The following is a 14,837-nucleotide window of genomic DNA, read 5'->3' on the forward strand; positions in this document are numbered from 1 at the left end:
TGGAGGAGAGAGGGAAACGGAGGTCGGCATCGTCGTACACGACCACGTGAGGCGTGTCTCCTGCGCGCGATGTGCAGCTGCCTGCCGTCCGGCGTCGGCCTGGTGCTCATCGATATCGCAGCTCAAGCTCAAGACTGACTCAGAGGTATGCATCGCGTAGATTCGTACCCGTGGATACACCTGCAGTTACTCTGAAATGACTATCTATACAATAGGCGAATTGCTAATCACCGGTCCGAAGCCTATTGTTACATACAGCGCGCAAGCGTCCCCTGATAGTCCAATGGGTTTTACAAACGAGTGTGTCGACAACGTCCGATGTCCAGTCACGGTTGCTCAGAAGGTCCATACAGCCTAGTGTCCCAAGATTACAAATCGTAGTCCTAGCCCCGCTACGCTCACCACGGGTCCCACAGTTCCGGCTTTGCTTCAGACGAGACTTTCTCAAGACAGGCTTCGGCGCCGACGTGACCGACACCTTCCGCGGCCGTACGGAAACGATCCGGCGCGCGCACGAGAGCGGGAGTCTCGTCGAGACTTCCGCCGTATATGCATCCATCTGGGCCGGCGTACCAACGCCCCCGTCGCACTCGACGACGAGCCGGTGGACACCATCGAACTGCGGCTGCGACAGGATGCTGTCCAGCGCGTCGAATCGGATGTGCTTCATTTGGCCCGGTTTGCGGAGGCGTGGCAGTTGCACGGTGATGTCGCGGACAGAGGGGGAGTTTATCTGGGAGAGGAGCCCAGGAATCCAGTCGCTCCTCGTGTCCAGAAAGAGACATAGCGAGCTGAGCGAGGCGTTGTGGACTAGACGAGGATACGTGCCTGTAGATAGAGTATGAGTCTCATGTTTCGGTAACCTCTGTATGCTCGCGCCCAGCACTTACCTGCGTCGCCTTCCCACTCGGATACTCTCTTGTTTTTTCTTCTGGTCGCACGGCGTGACGCTACGCCGATCTCCAGGCGTCGCAGCGAAGGCCCTGCTGCCGTCAACAAACGTTCGACGTGCTCGACATCTTCGGCGCTGATGGTCGACACGCATATAGTCTCCAGATTCTGCACGGTGGCAGCCATGAACAGCCAGTCTGCGAAGGCACTCGACCATTCCATATCGCGCACCGAGAGCGACTTCAGCTTCAGACACTGCTTGCAGTCCCGGAGCGCCTGCACGTCGTACGTCTTCTTCACCCAGTCCACCATCCAACACGACAAGCTGGTCAGCCTCGGCAACGAGCACACGAGCGTCGAGAAGTCGTTCAGCGTCGGAAACTGTATGCGGCGCAGCTCCAGCGTCGTCACGCTCGCGAACCGCGCGAACGCGGGGTAGAAATCCGGGTGTATGTACGGATAGAAGTCGCGGCGTATGTCGATCCGGAGCCGCTCCACGCACGACAGCTTCCCCGCGAGCTCGAAAGGGAACGTGCCAAAGAGCTGGGACTGCGAGTAGTACGGCGTGACGAAGAGCTCGCGGAGCGTCGCGCCGAGGCCCGGGTCCGCGGCGAGCTGCGCGGTGTAGCGCGAGAGCTGGTCGAAATTGTAGAGCTCGACGCGGGCGAAGAGGTTGTGCCGGCTGCGCTCGTGCCACCGCGGCAGGTCAGCGCGCACGCGAGGAGCGTCTCGCGGTCGGGCCAGACGAGGTCGATGATGAGCTCGTACACTTCGAGCGGGAGCTCGGGTACTGGCGGTGGCGGCGGCGGCATGGTTTTGAAGTTGGGCGTGGTTGACATGGTGGGCGCGGTGGGCGTGGTGCAGGATGACATTTGTGCTTCGGTTTTAATACGCGCGCGAGGCGGCGGAGTAATTTGGTTGGTGTGAGGAAGCCCATTGTGGGTGCTTCGAGAGATGACTGAATTAGTGGGTCTCCTGGTAGCGCAGCATGAGTTTTATGCCAAGGAAGGACTAGTACAATGAGACTTACAGAGAGTACTCTTAATACGTTGACAGTCGACTAATCACTAGTCACCTGAGACGTGGATGTTACAAAGTGTCTGCAAGTCGGGTGCACCTGATGCTTGTAAACCGCCTGTTCACGAAGATTCCGATAGTACGACGTACAGCACCGTAGGTTGAAAGTGAATGTAATCCTGGAGAGACCAGCTGTCCGTCAGAGAGGGTGCCTTTTCACGAATGTTGAAGGCCATTCAACATACCTGCCGTCAGAGATGTGTATTCCCGGTACGTGCTTGCTGCCGGATGGGTGATGATCGAAGCGCAGCAGCGGTCGAACACTAGCAACTGCATGTAAGGGCCCATCACGGTACCTGGCCCTGTGAACAGGTGGACCAACAAACTTACCGAAACGGTGCCAAAACGGCCACGGTGAGCAGGTTCGGTGCCTCAGCTTGCAAAGCCGCGCACTGTACGGTAGCATAATCCATCAGTCCAGGCACGGCGCAATCGAGAGCAGCTGACCAGAGCTGACCTTGACCACCTCCGGATCTGGGCTCGGGCGGAGACCCGTCGCGAGTTGGTGGAACGAACGGCTGCTGCAGCGGCGGACGCTGATGAGACGGAAGTCGCTGGGGCACCATACTTATAACTCACGTCGCCTCACTCACTCCGAGAGGAGAAGTCGCGCGCAACGCTATATTTACATCGAAGCGCTACAGGATTAGCTATACAGCGGCGTCGGGGCGAACATGATAAGATGTAACCAAGCTGGCAGCTGTCGTAACGCTGTCGTGAGAACAGACAACGGACGCCGTCGGAGGGTCACTGGTGCAGCCAGACACCAAGTTGGGACGTAAGAACGGCGTACGAGCATGTGGCGAATCACAGAGCGCTCATTACATGGACATGTATGAGCGTCTGCATGTCGAGGTCGTGACGGACAGATACGGCGTAGATGGACATTCGGGGTGCAATCACAAGGAGAAAAAAGGATACCAGTGCGTCGCAGTTGCTGAACGGGGACATCGCGCCAACATACTTCCTCGGTCAAGAAGTACCGTCGTGGCCAAGTCGTGGCCGTCGCCATCAGCTGCTCTTCTCACAATCTGAGTGGGAAGGTTATTTTTGGGATGAGGCCGCGTCAAGAGAACCGAAGAGGGGCCATGAATACGTCCTCGAGGTCGAGGAGTTAGATCGGACTTGGTATTGATAGGTCGCCCGGTCACCCTCGGAATATGGTGGAGTATCCGTGAGGGCGTCACTGATCCCTGGTCAGCCGGCCTGCCAGTGATTGTAGCATACGCCGCTAGAACGTGGACAGACGTTGCGGCCCAACGTCAGGTCGACTAGCTTGAACGTCGGGACTCGAGTCCTGTGGGGAGAGAACCTCAGAGCCTCGCGTAACCAGCGTGGAAGACACGAGTACAAGACTCCTTCACATTTGCGTCACATCATAGCGAAGGGATCATCGCACTGCCCACGCCGCGGACAGTGCACATAAGGAGATGAAGACGATGTTCGCACCATGAAGAAGCGGATGGAGAACGCCCCGCGTGCGGTTGTTGCCAACGCACAAGACGTCCTATGATCTGGCTATAATAGCAGCAGGGATTGAACGCTCGCTTCGGTCCAATGGAGCACTTCCAGTGCTATATCGGTTACATCTGGCACTGTCGAGACGCAGGGAGGCTGGACGAGACTATGATGCTCACGAAGGGTTCTTGAAGGTTATAATCGTGAGTCAGATCACGGTGTCTGACAGAGGGCTGAGTATCAGGCTCGTATAGTCCTGCTGCATATCATTGAATCAGATCTTCTGCAGCCGCGAAGACAATAGAGAACTGAACATACCACGTTCGTCGACGGCCCAGCACGATGGGTTCCGTTTGAGACTCAACAGTAGTATTTGTATACGACGCCTTCTCTGATTCCATAGTTGAGTACATATGCTTGCGCAGCCTCGCCCCGGCAGTGTTTGGTCAAGATAAAACGTTAGTATGAGCGCACAGTGCGTTCACTGGCAATGGAAGTACATACGTGCATGTGACGGTACATGTTGGGACATGTAGCGAGTGTCATGATAATCACGCTATGTATAGTGCTGTCACACTGAGACGCCGGATGTACTGTCACGGCATGGTCGTACTACCGGCCTTCTTTCCGTCCTCCATGAGCAACGCACTTTCCGCCGGCGACCAACGCGATGGCATTGGACACACTGGCATTGTCTACTCACAGCTCTATATGTCCCTGGCTTGTTTTGGTTCAAATGCATAACGCGCAGACATACATGGGACCGGGTGTGTTTAGCGTTCAGCCATATAGCGTTCAACTGCAACGAGGCATTCAAAATCGGCGCGTATCGGGCGTTCATAAGTCCAAGGCCTTGGGATGGCATGTTCGCCGCGCGGCGCGCTGTGGACTCTGGAGGGACGCAGCCCTGTGCGTTGCAGAGGGTGTGTGTATGTTGTAAACGTCAATACACCTGAAACTGAGTATGTTATGCAGCTTCCGTTTGTCCAGTCACATGAAGTCTGAACCTGAATCGGAAAGGGCTACAACGCACAGCTATCGACTCTGAGACGGGCCGGACCCTGTAGCGGCCCCAAGTAGAAGTCGTTGTCGCACAGCCCGCAACCACAGCCGCGTGTCCACAGGTACAGTTATTCCTTCGACTTAATTGTACGAGACTCGTGCTACAAATCATCATCATCTCCTTGCGTACTACTACCCGCCTGTCCTGCCGGTGGTGCTCCGTTGCACACCGCGATCTGACCCTTGACGATCTCGACCGATGGCCGCTTCAGAGGAGGTATACGCGAAGGAGCTCTTCAAATGTGGCAAGGGTTACCCACTATGGCAGCCCGAGGCGACGGAAGACGACATAGAGATAGAGCTGGGGGACGTCGGTTACTTGGACAAGGGTGGATTCTGCCGTCTGTTCAACGCGCTCCGTGACAAGGAAGATCCTCTGAACAACAAGCCTCAGCATGTCCCCGACGGATTCGAGAGGTTCACGATCGACATGCAGCCCAAGCGGACACCCAATGCTATCGGGGCAGGTCCCCTGCTCAGCAGGACCGTCAAGAGAGTTGGAGGGAAAGCGGAAGCCGTCGTGTATGTCTTTCATGTCTTCGCAAGCTAGATCATCGTAAATCTCACCTTGCTGCAGACATGGCGCGAAGGCGGGCTTCGAGTTCGAATGTGTGGAGAACCAAGGTGCTTGCGTCGTCGTAGGCTCGTCTGCTGCGCGCGCGGAGCTCCACCAAGCGCGCCGGATGAAGGCGTATATGAAGAAGAACATCGACAGCTGGGTGTACTACGCCACAGAGGTCCTCGGTATGGATAAGCGGCTCGACGAGGTTCTGTTCGTCAGAGGATGGGTCAAGACGACGCATTGGGCTGTAGCCGCGTTCGTCGAGCGAGCGAAGAACGCGAAAGTGAGTGTCAGCGGAGGGCTCGGCGCCATCGCGGAAGTCGGCGTCGGCCTCGTGGTAGAAACGTCGTCGAGCTCTGTGGACCACCACACAGGTCCGGGGGCACCACGGTCCAGGTCCCGCAGGCCAGCCCCAAGCGCAATAAGAAGGGGAAGAATCGTGAGGTGGCTGAGGTCGGGCCCAAAGTCGAGATGAAGCAGACCAATGTATCTTCTTGCATTACTTCAAGATGAAGAGGAGACTGGTTCTGCCGCAAAGATTGAAGCTGCGGCGGAACCGCAAGATGTGTCCTCTATCAATGATGACGAGGATGATCAATTCGAGGAAGCTCCGTTGAAGAAAACGGTATGCATCCGAGCGTGCCCGTGATTCACTGTCTGACGAAGATTGCGCAGTGCTACGATCCAGTTGACCATGTACTCGACTATATATTACAGGTTTGTTTCCGTAGAGTGCCTGCCTGTCGAACGTCCTCAGATCACCTCTACAGAACTCAGACGCAACCGAAGCTATCGCGGCGACGGCGATATCCTAGAACTCTGCAAGGTGGCGACATACATTACCGTATCTACTAGTTCAGCTGACGTCTTCGGGGACAGAACAATGAGCCGAGTGAATACCCCATCCAGACGACATACCCGCTTTCCTTGAGACTGTCGCCCAGAAATCGAGCTCACCAATGATGGTCGTGAGTGTGTGTCCACTTGGATAGTGTTGGATCGTACTGATGGTGTCCTCAGTTGGTATGTTGCTCTTCAACGATGACATCACGATTCAACACATTGCGGAAAGCGCCGCCCTCGCGCAAAGAAACGCGGCGAATCCTGCCGGATCGGAAGAGAGGCCACCGAAGAGCAGACTGATCGCAAGCAGGAGCCGATCCAGATTCGGCTCAGGGTTCAGCTGGCGCCGACGACTCTGCTGGCAAGTCGCACGGCAACCGAGAACGTACCGCCAACGACGGCCGGGGTGACGCGGCCGGCGGCAACCGAGACGCACCTCGTGAGGAAGGAGAGGGGAAGAAGTTTGGGATCAGTTTTGAGTCGAGCGACTCTCTGCTGCAAATGCCACACGACGTGGATCTCGAGCGCAAAGGCGGGGTCTTCGCGCTCGCGTACTCCGTCGCTGGCAACAAGGTCGCCGCCGGATTCGAGGACGCGACCGTTCTGGTATGGAGTGGCGAGAACCGCCGCCTGCTGTATACTCTTTCAGGACACACAATTCGGTCTGCTCGTTGGCGTTCTCGCCAGACGGTCAACGCTTGGTCACCGGGTCCAGGGACCACCTCGTCATCATCTGGGATGCCGCACAGGAGATCGGCTGAGGACCCTGCGTGGCCATGATGGCTTTGTTAACTGTGTCGCGTACTCGCCCGACGGACGGATGATTGCCTCCGCTTCCGTCGACTCGCTGTGAAGTTGTGGGACCCAGACACTGGGTATGAGCGCTGCTCGACGGAGGGACACGAGGCGATGGTCATGAGCGTCGCTTTCTCTCCCGATGGCCAGCGATCGTATCCGCGAGTGCGGAGGGCGTGGCGTTCCTCTGGGACACTATCGACGCGCAGCGCACCAGCACACTCTCGGGGCACGAGGGAGTCATCTACACGACGAGCTTCTCTCCACATGGTGATCGACTCATCACAAGCTCAGACGACGGATCGGCCAAGGTTTGGAGCGCGATATCGGGAGACGAGTACATGTCGCTGCGCGAGCACCAGGGGTCCGTCTGGGGAGCGGTCTTCTCGGCCGATGGACGACGCGTGCTCTCCGTCGGGAGTGAGCGAACCGTCAAGATCTGCGACTCGTACAGCGCGGAGCTCTTGGATACCATCGACGGCGGCGATGATCTTGCGAACGCGGCGACGTTCTCGGCGGACGGCAAGTACATCGCTGCAGGCGGCGAGGATCACACTATCTCTGTGTGGAACACGGATTCCAAGGAACGCGTCAGGCAGCTCAACGGGCACAGGGATAATGTCAACAAGATCATATTCTCCCCCGACAACAAGCGACTGGTGTCTGCGTCGGATGACGGGACCGTCAGGATCTGGAGGCTGGATGGACCTCAGCTCCTCGCTCCTGTGGCGGTCTGATGAAATGGATCTTGAAGTGAGGATATTTAACATGGAGCATCGTGTACGGACGCAGTCAACATCGCCAGTCGATTTGTCATGTTTTTGAGAGATAACTACTGGGAATCGATACTTGAGCCCGGTCGGATTGGCATCTACGCACGTCCGAATACATGGTTTTGCTAGCTTTACTAGGATTATGGGACCCATAATATCGAGTGGCCCACGCAGTACCCATCCACAGTCCGATTCGCTGGTATGTCATATCACAGACCTTCGGTAACGTATTAAAACGAACGTATTGCTACTCGCACCGTCTGCAGGAGGAGACGGGAGGGCTCCGAGTCACCGTACGGGAGGCTCGGAGGAGCGAGAGGCGGCGATGGATGAGGGACGAGATTGTGAGTACGGCATGTCTCTATGCGATTAAGCCCATACAGTGCTGACTAGCAGCTTGCCTGTCTACACAACTGCTCATGCAGCAGTGGCAGCGGTAGCTCCGTCAGCCCTGCGCGGGGTACGAGCGTCGCTATCGAATACTGCGGATATTGTCTAGTGGACGCGGCGGCTCAGATTGTAAAGGTCGTCGCGAACTACATATGTTCAGACCATCACAATGGGAATTCTTTTTCACTTATATCCGCTCTTGCTTGTCGCGAACTGCTCGACGGAACATGGCGCGTTATATAGATATGCGATAGTCCAACAACAGTTCCAAGCAGACGTACGGGAAGCGATTCGTACCGAGCGACTAGTACACAACACATTGAAAACATTTGAACAGCAACACCCCGTTCGCGGAAGCTCCAGGCAATCCGGTCGGCGAACACAAGCGTATCGTAGAGCACACCCAGCAAGCCCGTACATATTGAGACTCCGAGACCATAGCCCGCGAAAGCATCAGATGGCTATAAGAAATACAAGGCTGCCAGGGCTGCCAGACGCAATTCAAGATATATCTTTGTGTATTGGGTTTCGTCGATCGTCCGCCCGTCACTAGAGTGAACGTTTGAACGTCAGCAGTCAGCGCTTCAGCGACGATGATGTGTCCAGCAACGTGCGACGTACACGTCAAACCCGTCATCTTCCGAACTCCCAATCAGCCGCCGCTCTCGTTCTGGCTGCCCAACTGGGAGTGCGACTCGGATTGCGCAGGTGCGACTTCGGTGTCAGGTGTTTCCTCCCAACGCCTGTCGTCGCCTCGACGTTCATCTGCGTCCTCGCTCGCGCCCCCGACCTCGTCGCGAGAGCCTTTGTCCGCGTCCGCGTCCACGCCGTCCTCAGCTAGTCTGCGTGTGGCATTCGAGTCGTCTGCGTGCGGTTCAGTGGTATTTAGTGGCTGCGAAGGCTTGGTACTGTGGGCCGTGTCCTGTCCTTGTGGCGATTCGTCGAGCCGCGTCGTCGCGGTGTCCGTCGCACCGGGTACATCTAGTGCTGCGCTCGGGCTAGTATCCACGGCTCGCCCTTCAATGTCCGAGTCGGGTTCCTGTGCTGCAGTGGTTCCTCTCAATCTGTGCCAGCTGTTTCGGCTAGAGAGCCTTCATCAGCGACGATCGAACGAGTGGAGTGCAAGGTTCACCGCTTACATGACTCGCACTATAGATTGTATCATACTGCCCGTTCGCGGTTCCGGTGGGTCCTGCTCATCCCCAGCTTTCGATGTAGGCTCTGGGTCAGTCGCTTCTGAGGAGTCAACACTTTGATCGTCTTCGCTCTGTGGCTCATCTGGAACGCATTCGAGCCAACCTGACCTGTTGCGAATGTCAGCGTGTCTTGGCACTTTGAGTGTCGAAGATGTGACTGACCAGCCTTTCTGGCCTATCTCAGGGTCTTTTAGGATCTCTTGTGTCCAGTGCACATACCAATGCAACTGAACGCAGAACCCTTGGACCGCCCCTTGTGGTGTCCAAGCTTTGCGTGTGAGCAGCCATTGAAGACGCCGTGCGATGTGGTTTGTGGAGATCATGATGTTCCGGCGGATCTCGGTCGCACCCAAGGCGGAATAGATGTCGCTGAAGGACATGCGAGCCAATGCCCAATCGAGTATATATACTGCCGGGGGAGGAAGGTGTCGTATAGTGATTTTCAGCTCCTTGCGACGGAGGGTAGCCAAGTACTCGTCGAATCGTTGGAGCATGTCATCCAAATAAGCTCCCCTCGATGGTTCGTGTGGCAATGTGTGCCCGTTTTTAACGGATAACATGCATATCGCCAGAACGATCGTCATGATCTGAATGGTGGATACAGGATCACCGAGTTTGGACACCGTCATGAGTGCAGTTTGCACGCATTCCCAGTCTATGCCGTTGAACATCAGCTTACAGCCATTGCGATTGAAGCAGATGTTTGACTTACTTTCAATGTCGCGCAGACGATATAGCTCAGTATACGGTGCACAGTCGTATGTTCTCGCCGCTTGCATCTTGGAGTCCTGCAAGTCCTCCGCAAGGAAGTCGACCGGCACATAAATGTTTCGTACAACATCTAAGGTGGCTCTTCGTTGTTTCTTGGACAGTCGATCATCACGTAAATGCTGAAACAAAGTCATGCAGGCCTCGATTCCATGAGTGGGAGGCATAGCGCGGATCAGTCCAGATAGCATGCGACGGTTTGAGTCCAAATCGAGAGCCTGAGTGTCGTCGTCGAGTTCTGTCTGTGGTCGAATATTAATGAACTCGTCCAGCACCATGTGACCTATCAAAGTGGTAGAGGTGCTGTCCGGAACATCGTGTTGGTTACCAGATGGCGGCCTGGGCGCTCGTGAACGTGAATCCTGGCGGTTTGACAAGGCCGCGAAGGCGGTCTGGCCTAATTGTGTCACATGTCTCATTGCTCGGGCACTAGGCATCGCTCGCACGCAGGTTTCCATTGCGCGAAGGACGGCTATGTCGTTTGCAATGGAATAAATGTCCCTGAATATTGTGTTGTTTTTGCTGTGGGTTATCCAGTCATCCAGACATGATGCTTCATATTCTAGCCAGTTTTTCTTCATCATCAACGTACGCGTGCGTGCTTGATGTTGTACGAGGGATGCACGGAGGTCCTTGATCCGTTGGTATATATTATACACACGTATAGATGAAGACTGCAGCGGAATTTGGATCTTGATGAGGACGTCGACCATGTGATGTAACAGCATGACGACCCAGTAAACCGCCCACCGCGTGCGTATGCAGGCCTTCCATATCCACCACGCTTGGGGCGACTTGTAGGGACTGTAACCACCCAGTGCGGGTGACACGGAAGTGAAAGCCAGAAAGAGCAGCAAGGCGCCGACAACGACCGTGCTCGGGACGGCGATGTCGAAGCCAAGCTCCCAGAGGTAGCCCACAATCCCAACGAGGAAGAGGACGAGGGCCACCTGAAGGAGAGATGGAAGGATGCTGACCATGTTTTCCACTTGCCCCTTGTCCAGTGCGTGCCTACGGAGCTGCCACGTCCAGATACTCTGGGATGCATCTTGCAGCCCAGCTTGCTCCGTGGCATGGAAGTTCAGCCATTGGTTCACGGCTAAACCGACGGATGCCGCGCTGAGACTGAAGACTAGGGCGACGAACCACAGCGCGGCAATCCAGCGGGGCGCAGCGGGTGGCGGGGGGAGGTTTGTAGATAAGTAGTTCGTAAGAGCCATCGGCACCGGTACCGGGTTCGAGGAGTTGGCGGCCGCTACGACGACGGCGTTGGTAGCCATATTACTGAGTTGCAAGGATAGTATGCGCTCAAGGATGATCATATTGAAGTCCGGTGCCGGCAGCAGAACGGCATAGTACTGCACCACAAAAGCGGTGAGAACGGCGGAAAACAAGCCGGCCTACAAGCGAATCATCTCTCAGTCGCTCTTCGCGCGCGCCCAGTCAGCGGTGTGAACATGACTCACAAAGGTGAGCAGTGTATTGATTTCATTCCGCCATCGATCTGCACGGTTCTTTTCATAGGCCCACGCTGTATCCGCCAGTTTCAACCAAGCTTCTTCTGGTGCCCCTGTCGGGTTTTGTGACTTCATGAACTTCTCGAGTAAGTTGAAGAAAGCCTTTTCCTGTTCTGACTGCACTGTTCCCTGCGCTGGAGAGTCGTGTGATGGCGGAGCTTCCGCCCCATCCGTTCGCACATACTGGTCCTGATGGTGCATATCATATTACGACCAGTTCACGCACAAGCATAGAATGATCGATGTCCGTACTCACCTGATTCTGAGGTGAAGATGCAGATTTACGAGGCGACGGGGAGGCCCTCGTAGTACCCCCACCATCCGGGTTTGATGACTGCCATGCACATAGGTGGGCAATCGCATCCAGCCTTCAATCCTGCATATACTCACTGACGGATCGGAGCATAAGCCCGTTGAACCGATGGCAATCGAAGCATTGGCCGACGGTTCCTGTACATACAGTCCACGGATACAACGGCGATATCAGTTTGCGTGCCGTGCCAGTGGAGGGCGATGGTACGTACCTTGGGTGGGCCCATAATGGCGTTGTACGGCGATTGGTCTAGCTCGAGAGATACGATCAGGCAGAGTCAGAGAGCGGGAGGACGACGGAGAGGAGAGTGAAAGATGGTACCGTATAGCTGACTCAGTCTCGCAACCTCACGTAGATCAGGGCGAGTGACAGAGCCCCCAGTAGAGGACGCCGATACTGGCTATCGGGCGTTGACAACGCGAGGATGTATGTCATCGAGGTGATGCTGGATGGAGCAACACCGCCGAGCCTCGAGCGCGTAGGCCGATCCTCGCAGATTGACATGGGAGGCAAGGTGCATGCTATTGTGCGATTGTGCGATAACAGTGAACGCCGTTACGTATTGCATGCTTCCGGCAGCCGTATTGTACCTACAGGGCAGCCATGATTGGACGAGAGGTATCCGGGTCGTATAGAAGCGTACGTTTGGTGTTGAGGCGCGTTGGATGCTCACATGCACATTGGGATCTACAGCGACCCCGGACAGAGTTCGAGCTGACTGACACGAGAGAACACGCATAGATTACTTACGTTCCCGACCAATATGTCGGGCAGCACCGCGATGGGTAACTAGACTTGCGGGGCAGAATAGTCGTCTGGGAATGAGATTGAGGCAGCGGCCGGCGCAGTAGGTAGCGAGCACGACCTTGGGGGTACGGGAAGTTGTGCGCAGCCTGGTCGCTGCAGACTGTAAGTATGTATGCGCGTTGTGTCTCTGTGCGCGTTGGCGCCGCGCGACGTGTTTCTCCACGTGATCGGGTGAGACCCCGTCTGGATCGAGACTACGCCCGCTCAGGAGGCCCCATCGAACGTGTCGGAGCGCTGGTGGAGGGCGTCCACACGGATGCGTACGAGACCATCAGACGAGACTCGTGGTCAACGCTACAAATCACCATCATCTTAGTCTCCCGTGCGCAGAGTAGAAAATTCCTCCGCTGTCTAACCATCATCTCCTTGCGTGCTGCTGCCTGTCCTGTCGGTGGTGTTCCGTCGCACCCTGCAATCTGACCCTTGACGATCTCTACCGATGGTCGCTCCAGAGGAGGTATACGCAAAGGAGCTCTTCGCCTGCGGCAAGGGTTATCCACTATGGCAACCCGACTCGCCGGAAGAAGACATAGAGATAGAGCTGGGGACGTCGGTTACTTGGACAAGGGGGCTTCTGCCGTCTGTTCAACGCGTTCCGTGACAAGGAAGATCCTCTGAATAACAAGCCTCAGCATGTTCCCGACGGATTCGAGAGGTTCACGATCGACATGGCGCCCCGCCGGACGATCAACGCCGTTGGCTCGGGTCCCCTGCTCAGCGGGACCGTCAAGAAAGTCGGAGGGAAGGCGGAAGCCGCCGTGTATGTGGTTCTCGTCTTCGTATCCTATATCATCGTAAATCTCACCTCGCCACAGAGATGGCACGAAGGCGGGCTTCGAGTTCGAATGTGTGGAAAACCAAGGTGCTTGCGTCGTTGTCGGTTCGTCTGCTGCGCGCGCGGAACTCCACCAGGCGCGCCGGATGAAGGCGTATATGAAGAAGAACATCGACAGCTGGGTGCACTACGCCACAGAGGTCCTCGGTATGGAGAAGCGGCTCGACGAGGTTTTGTTCGTCAGAGGATGGGTCAAGACGACTCATTGGGCTGTAGTCGCGTTCGTCGAGCGAGCGAAGAACGCGAAAGTGAGTGTCAACGGATCGTTCGGCGCGATGGCGGAAATGGGCGGCCGCCTCGTGGTGGAGTCGTCGTCGAGGTCTGTGAAATACCACTCTGGTCCAGAGAGCACCACGGTCCAGATCCCGCAGGTTAGCCCCAAGCGCAACAAGGAGGGGAAGAATCGCGAGGTGGCTGAGGTCGGGCCCAAAGTCGAGATGAAAGCAGACCAATGTATCTTCTTGCACTACTTCAAGATGAAGAGGAGACCGGTTCTGCCTGCGAAGATAGAAGCTGCAGCGGAACCGCGCGATGTGTCCTCTATCGATGATGACGAGGACGATAAGTTCGAAGAGGCTCCGCTGAAGAAAAAGGTATGTATCTGAGGCATGCCCGTGATTCACTTTCTGACGAATGTTGCGCAGTGCTACGATCCAGTTGACCATATACTCGACTATATATTACAGGTTTGTTTCCATAGAGTGCCTGCCTGTCGAACGTCCTCAGACCACCTCTACAGAACTCTGACGCAACCGAAGCTATCGCGGGCGACGGCGATATCCTAGAACTTTGCAAGGTGGGCGATATACATTGCCGTACCTACGAGTTCAGCTGACGTCTTCGGGGACAGAACAATGAGCCGAGTGAATACCCCATCCCAGACGACATACCCGCTTTCCTTGAGACTGTCCGCCCAGAAATCGAGCTCACCAATGATGGTCGTGCGTGTGTGTCCACTTGGATAGTGTTGGATCGTACTGATGGTGTCCTCAGTTGGTATGTTGCTCTTCAACGATGACATCACGATTCAACACATTGCGGAAAGCGCCGCCCTCGCGCAAAGAAATGCGGCGAATCCTGCCGGATCGGAAGAGAGGCCACCTGAAGAGCAGACTGAAGCGCAAGCAGGAGCCGATCCAGATTCGGCTCAGGGTTCAGCTGGCGCCGACGACTCTGCTGGCAAGTCGCACGGCAACCGAGAACGTACCGCCAACGACGGCCGGGGTGACGCGGCCGGCGGCAACCGAGACGCACCTCGTGAGGAAGGAGAGGGGAAGAAGTTTGGGATCAGTTTTGAGTCGAGCGACTCTCTGCTGCAAATGCCACACGACGTGGATCTCGAGCGCAAAGGCGGGGTCTTCGCGCTCGCGTACTCAACCGCTGGCAACAAGGTCGCCGCCGGATTCGAGGACGCGACCGTACTCGTATGGAGTGGCGCGAGCCGCCGCTTGCTGTAGACTCTTTCAGGATACCACAATGCGGTCTGCTCGTTGGCGTTCTCGCCAGACGGTCAACGCTTGGTCACCGGGTCCAGGGACCACCTCGTCATC

The 14,837-nt window shown here is 56.1% G+C and overlaps 6 protein-coding genes across 6 annotated transcripts; 4 read left to right on the forward strand and 2 right to left on the reverse strand.

Annotated features, from left to right (window-relative positions):
* Positions 1-142: 142 nt before the first annotated feature.
* Positions 143-1,122, reverse strand: B0H18DRAFT_1027191 (uncharacterized protein; the record flags this gene model as incomplete). Its single annotated transcript, XM_048029866.1, has 2 exons — positions 891-1,122; positions 143-828 (listed from the first exon to the last, which is right to left on the reverse strand). Coding segments are annotated over exons 1-2 (653 nt in total), but the record flags the coding sequence as incomplete, so codon positions are not given.
* Positions 1,123-4,687: 3,565 nt separating this feature from the next.
* On the forward strand, positions 4,688-5,945 carry B0H18DRAFT_937123 (uncharacterized protein; the record flags this gene model as incomplete). The annotated part of the gene is made up of 5 exons (XM_048041815.1): positions 4,688-5,010; positions 5,066-5,675; positions 5,726-5,767; positions 5,821-5,876; positions 5,930-5,945. 2 exons carry the CDS (start codon positions 4,688-4,690, stop codon positions 5,523-5,525), a joined length of 783 nt encoding a protein of 260 aa, XP_047889675.1. The 3' UTR covers positions 5,526-5,675; positions 5,726-5,767; positions 5,821-5,876; positions 5,930-5,945.
* Positions 5,946-6,942: 997 nt separating this feature from the next.
* Positions 6,943-7,425, forward strand: B0H18DRAFT_881738 (WD40-repeat-containing domain protein; the record flags this gene model as incomplete). The annotated part of the gene is made up of 1 exon (XM_048040860.1): positions 6,943-7,425. A coding segment is annotated over one exon (483 nt), but the record flags the coding sequence as incomplete, so codon positions are not given.
* A 632-nt stretch (positions 7,426-8,057) lies between these two features.
* Positions 8,058-9,155, forward strand: B0H18DRAFT_630128 (uncharacterized protein). Its single transcript, XM_048038848.1, has one exon. It carries the CDS (start codon positions 8,445-8,447, stop codon positions 9,105-9,107), a length of 663 nt encoding a protein of 220 aa, XP_047889677.1. The 5' UTR covers positions 8,058-8,444; the 3' UTR covers positions 9,108-9,155.
* Positions 8,881-11,734, reverse strand: B0H18DRAFT_630160 (uncharacterized protein). The gene is made up of 7 exons (XM_048038849.1): positions 11,589-11,734; positions 11,282-11,521; positions 9,760-11,215; positions 9,267-9,702; positions 9,210-9,213; positions 8,991-9,155; positions 8,881-8,933 (listed from the first exon to the last, which is right to left on the reverse strand). Exons 2-6 carry the CDS (start codon positions 11,405-11,407, stop codon positions 9,126-9,128), a joined length of 2,052 nt encoding a protein of 683 aa, XP_047889678.1. The 5' UTR covers positions 11,408-11,521; positions 11,589-11,734; the 3' UTR covers positions 8,881-8,933; positions 8,991-9,125.
* A 1,262-nt stretch (positions 11,735-12,996) lies between these two features.
* B0H18DRAFT_630255 (uncharacterized protein) lies at positions 12,997-14,836 on the forward strand. The gene is made up of 6 exons (XM_048038850.1): positions 12,997-13,212; positions 13,268-13,880; positions 13,932-13,973; positions 14,027-14,083; positions 14,138-14,228; positions 14,281-14,836. Exons 1-6 carry the CDS (start codon positions 13,121-13,123, stop codon positions 14,742-14,744), a joined length of 1,359 nt encoding a protein of 452 aa, XP_047889679.1. The 5' UTR covers positions 12,997-13,120; the 3' UTR covers positions 14,745-14,836.
* Position 14,837: the final 1 nt, after the last annotated feature.

The sequence above is a fragment of the Fomitopsis serialis genome, assembly GCF_022376445.1.
Source record: "Fomitopsis serialis strain Sig1Antser10 chromosome Unknown B0H18scaffold_76, whole genome shotgun sequence".
NCBI classification, from domain to species: Eukaryota; Fungi; Basidiomycota; class Agaricomycetes; order Polyporales; family Fomitopsidaceae; genus Fomitopsis; species Fomitopsis serialis.